The 12852-nt window shown below is 31.4% G+C and overlaps 1 protein-coding gene across 1 annotated transcript in view; it reads right to left on the bottom strand.

Moving 5' to 3' along the window:
- The window catches only part of LOC110995245 (protein NDNF-like), a 30431-nt gene extending 19182 nt beyond the window's left edge, over window positions 1-11249 (bottom strand). Inside the window, exon 1 of the mRNA XM_022262313.2 lies at window positions 10970-11249. Coding sequence (XP_022118005.2) covers window positions 10970-10974 — 5 coding nt within the window. The 5' untranslated portion in view covers window positions 10975-11249. The remainder of the gene's footprint in view (window positions 1-10969) is intronic.
- Window positions 11250-12852: the final 1603 nt, after the last annotated feature.

Here is a 12852-nt window from a genome sequence, read left to right as displayed (position 1 = left end):
ATAAAATACTTAGCCATAGCAACGCTTGGCCAAGTCTGCTAGTATATAAATAAAACTTAAAGTAATACAGCACTTGACCCGTTTTAGGTATTATACCTATATCTTTTTTCGAGCCAAAGCTGTATATTTTCTCAGGAACTCTATTAAAAAAAATGATTGGCGCTACACCCTTTTTAGGGCCGCAGATTTCTCTATATGTTTCATGATCTTTTGTCAATCTAAAAGGCAAGTAGTGCAATTCAGAAATCTGAGGCCAAGATCTAAAGAGGTTGTAGCGCCACTGATTTATTTTATTTTTAATTTATAGAAACAAAAATAGATAAGTATCCTTTTTTAATCTGTGGTTATTATAAATGTATTATGCATCTGTCTGATATAATGTATTAATAAACAATTTCAATGGGATTAAATTTTGTATAACCAGGCAATTATTTTGCCTATATGCTTTCAATTACAAGCAAAAATAATTTTAAAAGTTCACACACTGCGTACTCGAACGAGCGTATTGCGAAATAACCATAAATCTGCCTTCATACCACAAGAACTCATTGTTCTTAAGGTTCTACAGGTCAAATATATGCACACGAAAACAACCTTCATATTGTTTATAATAAGTGACAGAAACGCGTGTAATATTTTAAATTATTGCGTATTCTTTCGTTGCGCGACGATAAATCTCTGCGTAGTTATATGTAGTAAATTCCATAATGATTTAGTGTTTCCATTATTTCTTTAGTGTGAAGTATTACCGCGTAATTTTAAACCACAGGGATAAAGCTATTGAATACTTTTTCTACAAGGGAAGTGACCTTATAAATAACCAATTAAACCCTTTTTTATGTCCTATTTGAGGTTAAAAACTTGCCGTCTCTATATATAAACGGCTTACTCTATTTTTATTTGATTTGTCACACGTTTTTTTAAGACTAAGTACTTTTAAAGACGTCATTATTTGACGTGGATTTTTTTGTTAAAATTGTCCTGTTATGTCAATAATATTATAAACGTCTGCAATGCCATAATGCCTGAATGGATCAAAAGAAGACTTTTGAAGAAGAATTTTTTTATATATATTAGGTATTTAGGCCAAGTATAAATTAGGCCTTTCATGTATTTTTATATGTAACATATTTCAGTTTCAACGTGTTACTTGTGTAACTGTACAGAAGCGTTTTTAAAGGCCGGCAACACACTTGCGAGCCTTCTGATACTGTGTGTCCTCTGGCATATATCAACAGGTGAGTCTTCTGTTATCAGTGTCATATATAAAAAATTAATTGGTGGGGATTTGAACGCGTAAAGGGAGTTGGACTTGATCAGTGGTCATTTTATAAAAATAAATATATGAAAATTAAATTATAATTGGCAACATTTCAATCTCATAATTAGAACACATTAAATTAAATGACAGATACACAGTTGCCAGTTACGAAAAATTTCTACAAGTCTGCTCTTTTCAATCGTGACAATGTTGACATTTAAACGTCTTTTATCACTGGCAATAGTGCTAGTAAAATAAATCTGGATCTAGATTTAATCGAATCCCAGTTAACTTCGTTTTATTGGTACGGATAAGGCAAAGGGCGGAGATAATTTTTGTTCAAAATGAGCAGTTAACATTTTATTGGCATTACTTTACAATATTAATTCTGTATATTATATTTTTATACTCACTCGATATTTAATTAAATTGTTTCTATATCTTTATATGCATATAAAATATAATGTACGTGAATTAGTATCTAATAAAACTTCTAAATGGATTGACCGGTTTTGGTAAATTTTTGTGTGTTCAAGAGGATTCGATATTATTTTAAATTTACATATACAATTACAGACATGAATACAAATACATGATTTTTGTTTAAGTTTGAAATGTGTATATTACAGTTATCTATATAAAGTGTTTTTTTTTTATTTAAAAAATTAAGATTCCTTTAAGATCAGATTTTTGTATCTGTTTCGTGATCAATTTCTAAGAGATCGATCGCCTAGCTCTCATCTTAGATAGATTTAAATCTGAGATTGTGGATTAATTATTGGGTTCACGAGTGTCAAATCCGCACATATACATAAAGCCCAATGATACAAAGAGAGTTCGAACACATGACCACAGATTTTTTTTTGTAAATCAATTAATAGCACTGTCTTACAGTAATGTGTATCTTTATTTCTCCGGAAACAAACCACATTCTTGCTGCATGAGACTTGAGGCGACTAAGATCTGAGCGGACTTTACGTTAGTTTCAAGTAAACGAGGTAATTTCATTATTTCTAAGCTCATTATCGACTTTTCTCATTACTTTTATTGTTTATACGTTAAAAAACCAGTGTCACTACTTTTTAGTTCTGGCTCCTGAATCCTGAATCTGTCGTCATGAGTCATTTGACGATGTATTAGGCAAGGTGATCAGCTACCTGTGTCTGACACACGTCGACGACTTTTTGAGTCTTTATAACGAATCCTCACTCATTAATTGTCGAGCAAATGCGTACATAAACAATTCCATTAATGCAAAGCTGGGATCGAACTCACGATCTCAGGCCAGGCCAACACTGATCTACACGTTGAATCAATTATTTAAATAAATATAATTAATTCGACTTAGGCGCCGATCTCGCCACAGATTACATTCTTTAAAACTTGTAATGACAGCTTTGATAGTCCGCCTATTTAGCTACCTCTATACTTATATGATATCCATCCATCTTAAGTAATATATAATTGATAAATAAAATGTATTTTATCCCAAAAGCACATAATAAATTCTGTCATTTCTAAGCGTGTTAAAAATGTTTTACCTCGAACCTAAAGCACTGTAAAAACTGCGTAGTGACACAAATGTTTTACAAGTCCTAAAACTAGGTTCGAGTAGATATCAATCATGTGTCAAAATATCTGCCAAAACCATTAAATGAATATTTAAAATCATTTTCAATATGTAGTTTCCGTAAGAAATAAATTAAATAAGAAGTTGTGGAATCCTCAGCAAAATTTATTGCGTGACACTAGTGTCGGACATAAATATGCCAAATTTCAGTCGTCTTAAATGTCGCGTTAGGTGAGACATTCATTGGCTAGAGAGTATTTAACTGCAGTGAGAATTAATTAAAAAATATAGGTACTATTAAATAAATAGAGTATGTCGCCTGTGCCTTCAAACCCTGTCGATGCGTCAATAGAAAGTCTATGTTTGAGATATTTAAGCTATGATTGAGTTAATAATGATGGCTATTTAACAATTAAAAGCAATATTATTTTGAATAGTCCGCTTAAAATGGCACTAAAAAGCGTTATGATAGAACTTGTAAATAATGAATAATTTATTAAAAAATATATTACTATAAAACAGTTACAGATTATTAGAATCTACGATGACCAACCATTGTAATACCAAAAAATAATATCTTCGCCTAGTCTGGTTCAATTTTGTAGAAGGCAGATAAATTAATATATGTGTTGAATATTATTTGGTCAAAGACCAGGGAAGTAAATAGATTTAGGTACAAGCAAAACTTTGAATTTATTTGAGTAATGCCACCATTGTTATAGAAAAAATTTTTAGGGAAAAATACTTAATACATGATAGCTGACATAAATGTATACTCGTATAGGATAATTTTGACTATGCGTTGCATTCCTAACTACTACGATTATTGCATTTTGGCGGGTTATTGATATTTTGAATTGTTTACATTAAATTTTAAATTCTTAACAGAAATCTTAATATATATATTTCTTGTGTGCGTGTGTATGTGACTGAACTCCTCCTAAACGACTGGACCAATTTTGATGAAATTTTTTGTGTGTGTTCGTGGAGATTCGAGAATGGTTTAGAATCACAATTTTGTCCGCTGGACAATGTTTTTTTTAATTAATTAGTAGTTGTTGATTTTGGAATGTTTTACATTGGATCCGACAGACGGCGCTACCATCGCACTGTCAAATTTTAAATAATATTCGAATTTTAATTTTAGTCTGTCCCGACAGTTAGCGCTGCGATCAAATTAAAAAAAAGTTTTGTTATCATTTTGTTATTGTAGACCATGTGCTGGATCATTAGATATTGTCATAACATTTGAATAATAATTTTCATCAAAATGGTCCAGAATGTTTTAGCTTATTAAAAAAAGTTTGAAATTTTCAAATTAAAGACGTATAGACAGGACAACGTCTGTCGGATCCGCTAGTAAAAGTATATAATTAGTCCAATACACTAATAAATAATCTGAATGTTTTATATAAACAGTCTTATTACATATTCATATGCGATCGATATTCAAAAAAGGCAAACAAAATTATAATAAAGTTCTTTTAAGATAAAATAAGCTTTGAAATATATTTTAAATTATAACATTTTAGATTTATCACACCGCCAAATTATACATAGGTATAATGTTAACTGTATAACACTGTATATATTTCCTTACCATTTGTATGTTAGACTGTGTCTCAAACACTGAATTGACTGTTACTATAAAACAAAAAAATATATAACTATAAATAAACAGTCTGCCGGTCCGTCTGGCGATGTTTTGTGTTCGTCTGTTTTGATGTATTTCTTGATGTTTTCGGATTTGGACATTTGTATAAATAACTCAGGGTTCGCGCTGTTCGGTGCGATTCAAAGATTGATATTCGTAACAAGAATAAACGTCCATGGATTACGCGTGATTCTTTCTCGTCTCTCTGGAGGGATTATCATCTATTTTTCGTTTTATCGTATATTTTTTTTTAGAGTTTAGTATGAGTATTGAGTAAATAAAACATTATGGTTTCTCTTCCCTTTGGTGAAACAATATTATAATTTATAGATATTCATCTAAAATGACAATTCTGTCATGTATATTTCTGTGGTAAGCATCCATACATACAGAATTTTCTGAGAGAGATAACCCTACTCTTGAGTGTTTAGTGAACAATATAATATATCAAGATAAAAATGTGCAAAACAAAAAATAGCATACAATACCATTATTTAAATGTGAACTTCATAGAAGTACAACTTTGTTTCACAATAATACAAAAATGTCTTTAAAAAAACATTAAGAATACTCCTTCGGGATTTATAGTATTTTAGTAGTCTTTGATAGTCGTTGCTTTATGTACTAGACGTTTAATATGCATTATTTTATAAATGATATTTATAAATAAGCAACTTGATTGATTAGACAAAACACATACGTATAGAAAAAAAATCTCGCGCATGGAACTTTTAAGGTTGTATTTGTGAATTCCACGTGCTGTATGATTTTTAATACAAGTTTAGCAATTTAAAATTTCTTATCTATATGTTATAAAATAAGTTGATTAAATAATTTATAACAGAAACAGGCACTAAAAAAATCACAAATTCTTGAATTTTCGGCTCTCTTAGGTACAAAGTTCCGCTCTTGCGTTTTACAGTGAACTCAATCGAAGCATTTCCGAACCAATTCATCTTAATATCTTTCAATCGAAGAGCGTACTAATTCTTAAAAGGCCGGCAATGCACCTGCGAGCCTTCTAGCAATGTGAGTGTCCATGGGCCGTGATATCACTTAAACATCGGGTGAGCCTCCTGTCCTTTTGCCTCCTATTTATTACATAAAAAATACGTTTATTTAAATTAATTATCTCTTTGCTCACTTTTTTACAAAGAGTGATGGGTTTAGGAAAAATCTGATATATAGCCTGTATTGCTATTTACGTCAAACAAACGTGACAAAACCAAAGTTTGGAGAATTAACACTTTGAAAATAGTCGTTCACGCATTTTGACACTTTACTGATGTAGGGTTGTCAAATATGTATAGATTATAATTCGTTGATTTGTTATCTGTCAAATTATCCGTTTACTATTTAATCAGTCTGTATATTTAATTAAAAGATTTTTTTTCATGCATTTTGGCATGACTCTGATGTTCCAAAAACTACTACATACACAGCGCACCCTTATAACAACAGCCACAGCATAAAATACAAAGTGTTAAACGCACTCATAAGCATTCACATACTTTTACATTCACGCACATTATTACACGACTTTTGGTTGATTTCCATTCTAATACTTAAGGTATAGCAAACTTTACTTAAAAATAATACTTGAATACTAGAAAAAGTTCTTAATTTATGAAAGGTAGCATTACGTACATTACAAATACATTTTAAGGTAATAAAGTTGTTAAACAGAGGTGCCTGAACTTCTAGGTTAGCCCATAGTAACAGTTCAAATATAATAATCAAAATTTTGATTATATAATTGAAATGAATTGGTCAAAGGAAAAATAAATAAAAAAAGGTATCCTAAAAGTTAGTATGAAAGAAATATAAAGAGAAAAAAAAGTAAAGATTACAGTTAACAAGTTAAAGTTAATATCTTTTTATCTAATATTAATAAATTAAATATAAAATTGTAATATTAATTACCAGTGGGTAACATAAACGCAAGATCAAGCAATTAACTCGTAATTAAACTTGCGTGAGCGCAACCCTAAAGGTGTTAATACAGGATGTTATGACTTTTGAATCCTTTAATCGTTAAATCCCGTTTATTTTCGCAATTACTTGGAAATCGCTTAATGTTGTTTCAATGGTGTGTATAATGATTTACTAGTGCAGGAATTTTACCTCGGGTACGAGTTAGTAGTAATTTATTTATTTATTCACTTATAGACCATACATGGCCAAAACTCATACTAAAAATAGACTAAAATATATAAGTATATAATATTAATTATAAAATAACATACAACACAGAAGATGCTAACCTCCAATACCCTCCAAGTATACCCTCAAATCAGTGGATTCTACCGCCATGCGCTCCACAAAGATGTCGCTCTCCGGTGAAGATAAGATAATAAACTATATAGGTACCTGTGTGGATACATTAGCCCTGTCTCACCTCTCTCGGACAGCAACACTGCCACAGGGACCATACTTTTTAAAATCAAAAATCAAAATCAAAATTCGTTTATTCAGTTGAGGCCTTGTTCTGAGAAGAACGGTCAAGAAACTCAGCATGTCTTACCCTCCTTCTATATTACAATTATTCAAAGGCAAATTACATTTTGTCATAAACCACAACGTCATTAAAGTTACATAAGTAAAAAATAAAATAAAAATCTGTTCTGTGATTTACCACATTCACCATTACATATTCACAACATTATTTCTTTTTTATTTAATAATTATTATTACTCTGTGTGAATATTGTTTCATTAGCTATTTTAATTGTCTAAAGTCGCATGTGTCCGCCAAGTATCCCCGAATACATAATTATGAATAAAGAAAATAATAACAAATAATTAACACAAGAAGGTTCTAGAACGAGTCGCCGAAACGTCTCCTTGAATTTTCTGAAACTGTTCACCGACTCAATTTTCATCGCAGCTTTAGTTCTTAATAGCAAGGAGTAATTCCAAATTCAATTGTTTAACAAACAAATGCACTCAAATGACCATACGTGCCTTGCTCAGTCAATGTAATGCGATATGTTTTACTTTCAATTATTTCTCGAGAACGTTTTGTATTGTATTAACAGCTAATTTAAGTTTTGTTTTTGTGTTTTGCAAAAGCACTTGTTCGCCGAAGCTTGTCTATAACTCAATCTCAAGAACAAAACATCATAAGAGACTTTGCGTCTCTATGCCTATTCTACAAAGTTTACTATGGAAAGTGTTCTGAAGAGTTGTTGACCTGCCTTTCAACACCCGACATTCCGTATTAATTCAAAATTTCATCCGCATCACTCTGATGGTCTTCCAAAGTCTGCTTCATAAGGCAATCTGTGGAATCTTCTCCCGGTGAGAGGCTTCTTAACTGAATGTCGGTGGTTTGTCGATTACTATGTTTTTTGGGCGTCCCGTAGGCTGGTTTACCCCTATCATATTTTAAAAAAGGAACGCGACATTGGAGTTTCAAACACGGCAAAGTGACTATAAAAAATCACCTTAAAAATGATATGAATAAATAAATATTTTATTTATTTATAGCCTTATATCAGAATACTAAATATATACATTATAGCTATTATTTTTGTTAATCTATGATAACTTATTCTGTGTGCCTACGGGAAAAGGCCTCCCCCATTTTCCTCCATTTTTAGTTATCATTCTCGTCCAGGTCTTTTCAGTCATTTACACAATTTCGTCGGCCAACCTTTTAAATTGCCTACCTCGGTTTCATTTATGGCCTGTTGGTTGCCATAGTGTTACAATTTTGCTCCATTTATCTGCTTTTCTTATAGTATGTCTAGGCCATTTTAGTTCTTTTATTTTATATACATCGTCAGCAAATCCTGTTTTATCTCTCAAATTCTTGTTACCTATTTTGTCAATTCTTCTTTTCTTTATTATACTTCTTTCCATGGCTCCCAGGGTAAAACTTAATGTTTCACGTTGTGCTTGGCCAAATATAATATATTAGTGTTACTACAACAACAGTAATATGGTGATATTTATTATTTTAAATTCCTTCAATATTTTTAATGTAATGACATGAATTTAAACATATTTTTTATTTCTTATATATTATTCCTCAGCTAGTTATTATACACTTTCAGATTTGATCTGTCTTTCACACACACTTATAACATAGTCATCATCATAATAAACTCATATGTATATTATTTTTTCAGTACCCTCGTTTTAAAACCAATTGTGTTGGTTACCCTTGTTGAGGCTTTGCTTAAAGAAGATCGAAGTTTTCTGGTCACAGGTCTCCGACTAAAGGGAGGCTTTAATCTGAATTATATTGTACATAGCTAAACAAATAAAGAATTTCGATATTTAATAATAATATCTATATACACAATACATAGAAGCCAACACAAACGTGAAACTGTTATTATGAATAAAATATTATGTATTCAATTAAAAGATTAGTAAGTAAAACAGATTACTTACATTTCAATTGCCATTTTAAAGCTAATTAGTTAAACTCTTAACCTAAACAATAATAATATTGAAGAAAAGAACAAAAAGAAAACGATTTTAAAGGTTTGATCGCTTCAATCAGAAAAACTCAAAGTATTTAAAATTGCTATATGGTATAGTTTTTGTTCTTCTAACCCCACTCACAATTTATATTAGTTTAGCCTCTTTCAAACTGATTTAAATATATACTTATTCATTTGAATACTATTAAAATCCCTTTTGTATATACATATCCATGTATGTAAATCCTAAGTATTATATTTATTTCCTGTCAGTTTCCGTATCCTAAATTTGTATGCTGCTTCTATTATCATAGCATAAGAATATGTTTATGTAACTGTGAACATTCTTATGCCTTTTATGACGTCAATTTGGGGCTTCAACGTTGTATGATTTTTTTAAAACAGGGTGTTTATTTTCGCAAAGACCTTGAAAAGTCAGTCTATGTTTATGTACCAACATCAGCACTGATACATATTAGTTAATTTTTCTCTTGAAGTGGCAACACTGTTATGTCATTATACTTAGACAGTATACTCGACGCAATAAACGTAGCAAATAACAATTATAAAAATACTAGTTTGACACAGACTGATTAATGAATTTGAAGATTTTGAATTTCACATTTTCACTTTAAGAAAGGAGTTATAACATAAATAGTAAATGCGCGTTTCGCTTGATCGTGATTGGTTGACCAACCACAGTACATATAATGCGCCTTCGTCTTTTGTTTTACGTAATTAGCCGCCGGATCTGATTTAGATGATCTTACAGTTTTCGAACGCCAGTAGTTCCTACTCTATAATAGTATAACTTTACTTCTAAGTATAAATTTTTATATTCTTATGAAATAAACTTTATTATGGAACAGCTCGGAACAGGTACATAGTGACACAGGTATTTATTACTAAAAAGGGTTCCCAAATCTTACGCATTGATATAATGAAGAAAAAATTCTTTAATATCTTTTAAATCATGAAAGTCATTTGTTTTTATACGCGAGGTAAACCAGTAAACCTGTTGTTTTTTATTAAAATTTATATATTAAACGCCCTATTACATTTTAAATACACTAATATTTCTTCTTCCGGCAGTTCAACATCAAACTTTACAGTCTTCCTGGAATTGACAGCTGACATTTGACATTTCACTCATCACTAAGCGATCCACTAATTCGCTGTAAACAAATCGATTGTAACTCGAACCTCGCATGTCGCACGTTTAAGTAATAAATTGATGTATTATGTATCGTGGTAAGTGGGACGATAGGGCTTCGTTATTATGTTACAAGGGGTTAAATGTATCGATTGATGCCCTTTGCATCATAAAATGTACAGTCTATATATGGGCTAAGGCTTCTATCCACGTACAGGAATGCAGTTTTTGTTTTTGTTTTGAAGAAAAGGTTGTATTGATTTTTAATCGATATTGCGGAATATCACGTATAATTTGATAAATATAAAATTTTCTCATCGCGCTTACAAGGGTATTTACACACTAGTAGTGCCAATGTGCACCTGGAAATCGAGGCTTCGATTCCCGACTAGACACTACCTGTTTCAGGTAGCAGAGAACGGCTGCATTAAAATATTCACATTAGACGGGAATTAGTTCTGTTTCTTATTTTTTTTTAAGTTTTGAAATAAATGTATTATGAACATACCCTAATGACAAAAAATAAAAATCCATTTTAGGAGTACTATTTTTTTTAATAAAATTCCTTTGCTATCTCCTATGCTAATCTTTATCAATTAAACGATTCTCTATACCAATCTTTTTAAGTTTTTTCATTGCCAAATTATTGTTATCTGTTAGCGATGAATTAATGCTGGCTATGATTTTTAGTAGCTTTCTCTCCCCTCAAACAATTTAAGTGACTTTGGACGCAGCAAAATCCTACCTATGTACGATATTATTGATATTTCCTTGTATTTTTTAGGCATACACATTGTTTTAGAATGTATATATTAATAAATAAATAAATACTGGTTTAAACCCACAAAAGGTATTTCTTTACATACATTCAAATAAAAAAAACAAAAAAAAATCCTTACCCCATTTTGGCTTTTCACAATTTGACACAAACCACTTCGTACAACATTCAACGGAAAATAGTCCACAGATATAAAAACAACGACGTTTATAAAGACATATTTGAAATTCAATGTGATCATGAAAAATTGCTTTGAATTTGGAACCGATTTAAATGCGGCAAGTGGATGGCTCCCCGCTGATTGCGAGTTTACATTTTTATGACAATTCGAAATTTGAATCCGCGTAAGTGTTTTCGGTAGCAAGTACTGTGCGTGACGCACGCGCCGAGCCAACTGCAGCGATCATGCGTATGCAGCGGGCACCTAGCGATGCATCGCTATCAAATAAACAAAAACTACGCGAGGGGTGCTCAATCTTAGGCCGAGCTTTAAGCTTAGTCATTGTAGGGAAAGTTTTGGATTTTAATGTATTATTAATGTGATATGATGGCAATACAAAGTTGATAATGGGGAATTAAATTGTTTGAAAGTGTTTTGGTTAATTGAATTATGGATGATTCATGTTGAGCTTATATACACACCATATTATAATTATCTTACATTTTAATCGTTTATATAGTTATTAAAACTGTTACGTAGCGATTATTAATTATTTCATTTAATAAAATAATGAGAAGATTCTTTAAATTAAAGAGTATTAAATGCCACTTTACCTTTTAGTTTTATATTTATTTGAAGAGAAGATAAAAGATTGTTTTATTTACAATTTATTTTTAATTAGTGTTCGTTACTTGAAGACCGCTTACTGCAAAACCGAAATTAACAGAAATGAAATAACTAACGTAGACTACGAGCATATAAAAAAACCTTACTGACTAAGTTAGTTAATAAAGGGGCTTTATATTATTATTTGATACAGATATGTATTCGAGGATATACTTGTCATGCGTTCCAATTTTAAATAATTCAAATTTTGAAATTGGAATTTCACCAGTATACATTTGAAAACAACATTCAGATTTTTTTGAATCCAATCGTTTTGATAAAAATATTGACAGATTGAGAGTAAGTCATCTATTTCAACTGGCCTTCCGATGCGGAAGCATTTGTTTTATGCTTTATTACAGTAATATATGCCACATGACGTCTTTTCACACTGTAAAATTTATTTCTATGACGTCATCATGATAGAGTTTTTTCTTATAGAGAAATGTTCTTTAATGACGATGTTTATGTGTGTGTCAAGTGTGAAAACCAAAATCAAACGGATCCCTTGTATTTTCTATCTTAAGTTACAGGCATAAGATTGATGCGAGCAGGCGGATGTTAAGAATATCGCTAAACTCATCAATGCATCACCAGCTCCATTTATCAACCTTATAACAATCATTTCGTGCTTTGGTCACACAATGCGTAGGAGTGCCGAGAACCTAGAGGTGCTTGTTAGCAATACTGAAGGCAAAAGGTCGCGCGGACGTTCACCAACGGGGTGGACATCAAGCCAAAGACTCTTCATCCTCAAAACACAGTTGTAAAAGAAGCGCAGGCCCGAAATTGGTACAGATCTTACTATAGTATGGATATGCACTTCTGGATATCATTGTGCATACCCACTAAAACCCCAAGGCGCCACCAACAATCGCCTTATGCAGTACTTGATGGCTCATCATCCCTTCTTTAATCGCTTGAGCACTTTTTTAAGTGGCGAGGATTTAGTGGGCGCGTCGCGCCGTCGCGAACGGTCATCGGGACAAAGCTCCCTGGTTCTTTCCGCCTCTTCTTTTATTTTCATGACCGCCTCGCTGTACCTACTAGGCGAACACGGCTCAATATGGAAAAAGCTCTAAAATACTTATTTTAATCTTTTTGTTATAACTATTTCAATTTACATCATCAGGAAAGTTTTATATTTTATAACTTTTATTATAAACGATTAAAAATTA

The sequence above is a fragment of the Pieris rapae genome, chromosome 21 (genome assembly GCF_905147795.1).
Source record: "Pieris rapae chromosome 21, ilPieRapa1.1, whole genome shotgun sequence".
In the NCBI taxonomy this organism is placed as follows: Eukaryota; Metazoa; Arthropoda; class Insecta; order Lepidoptera; family Pieridae; genus Pieris; species Pieris rapae.
Note: the sequence above shows the minus strand (reverse complement) of the source record. Positions and strands in the feature narration are given on the sequence as shown.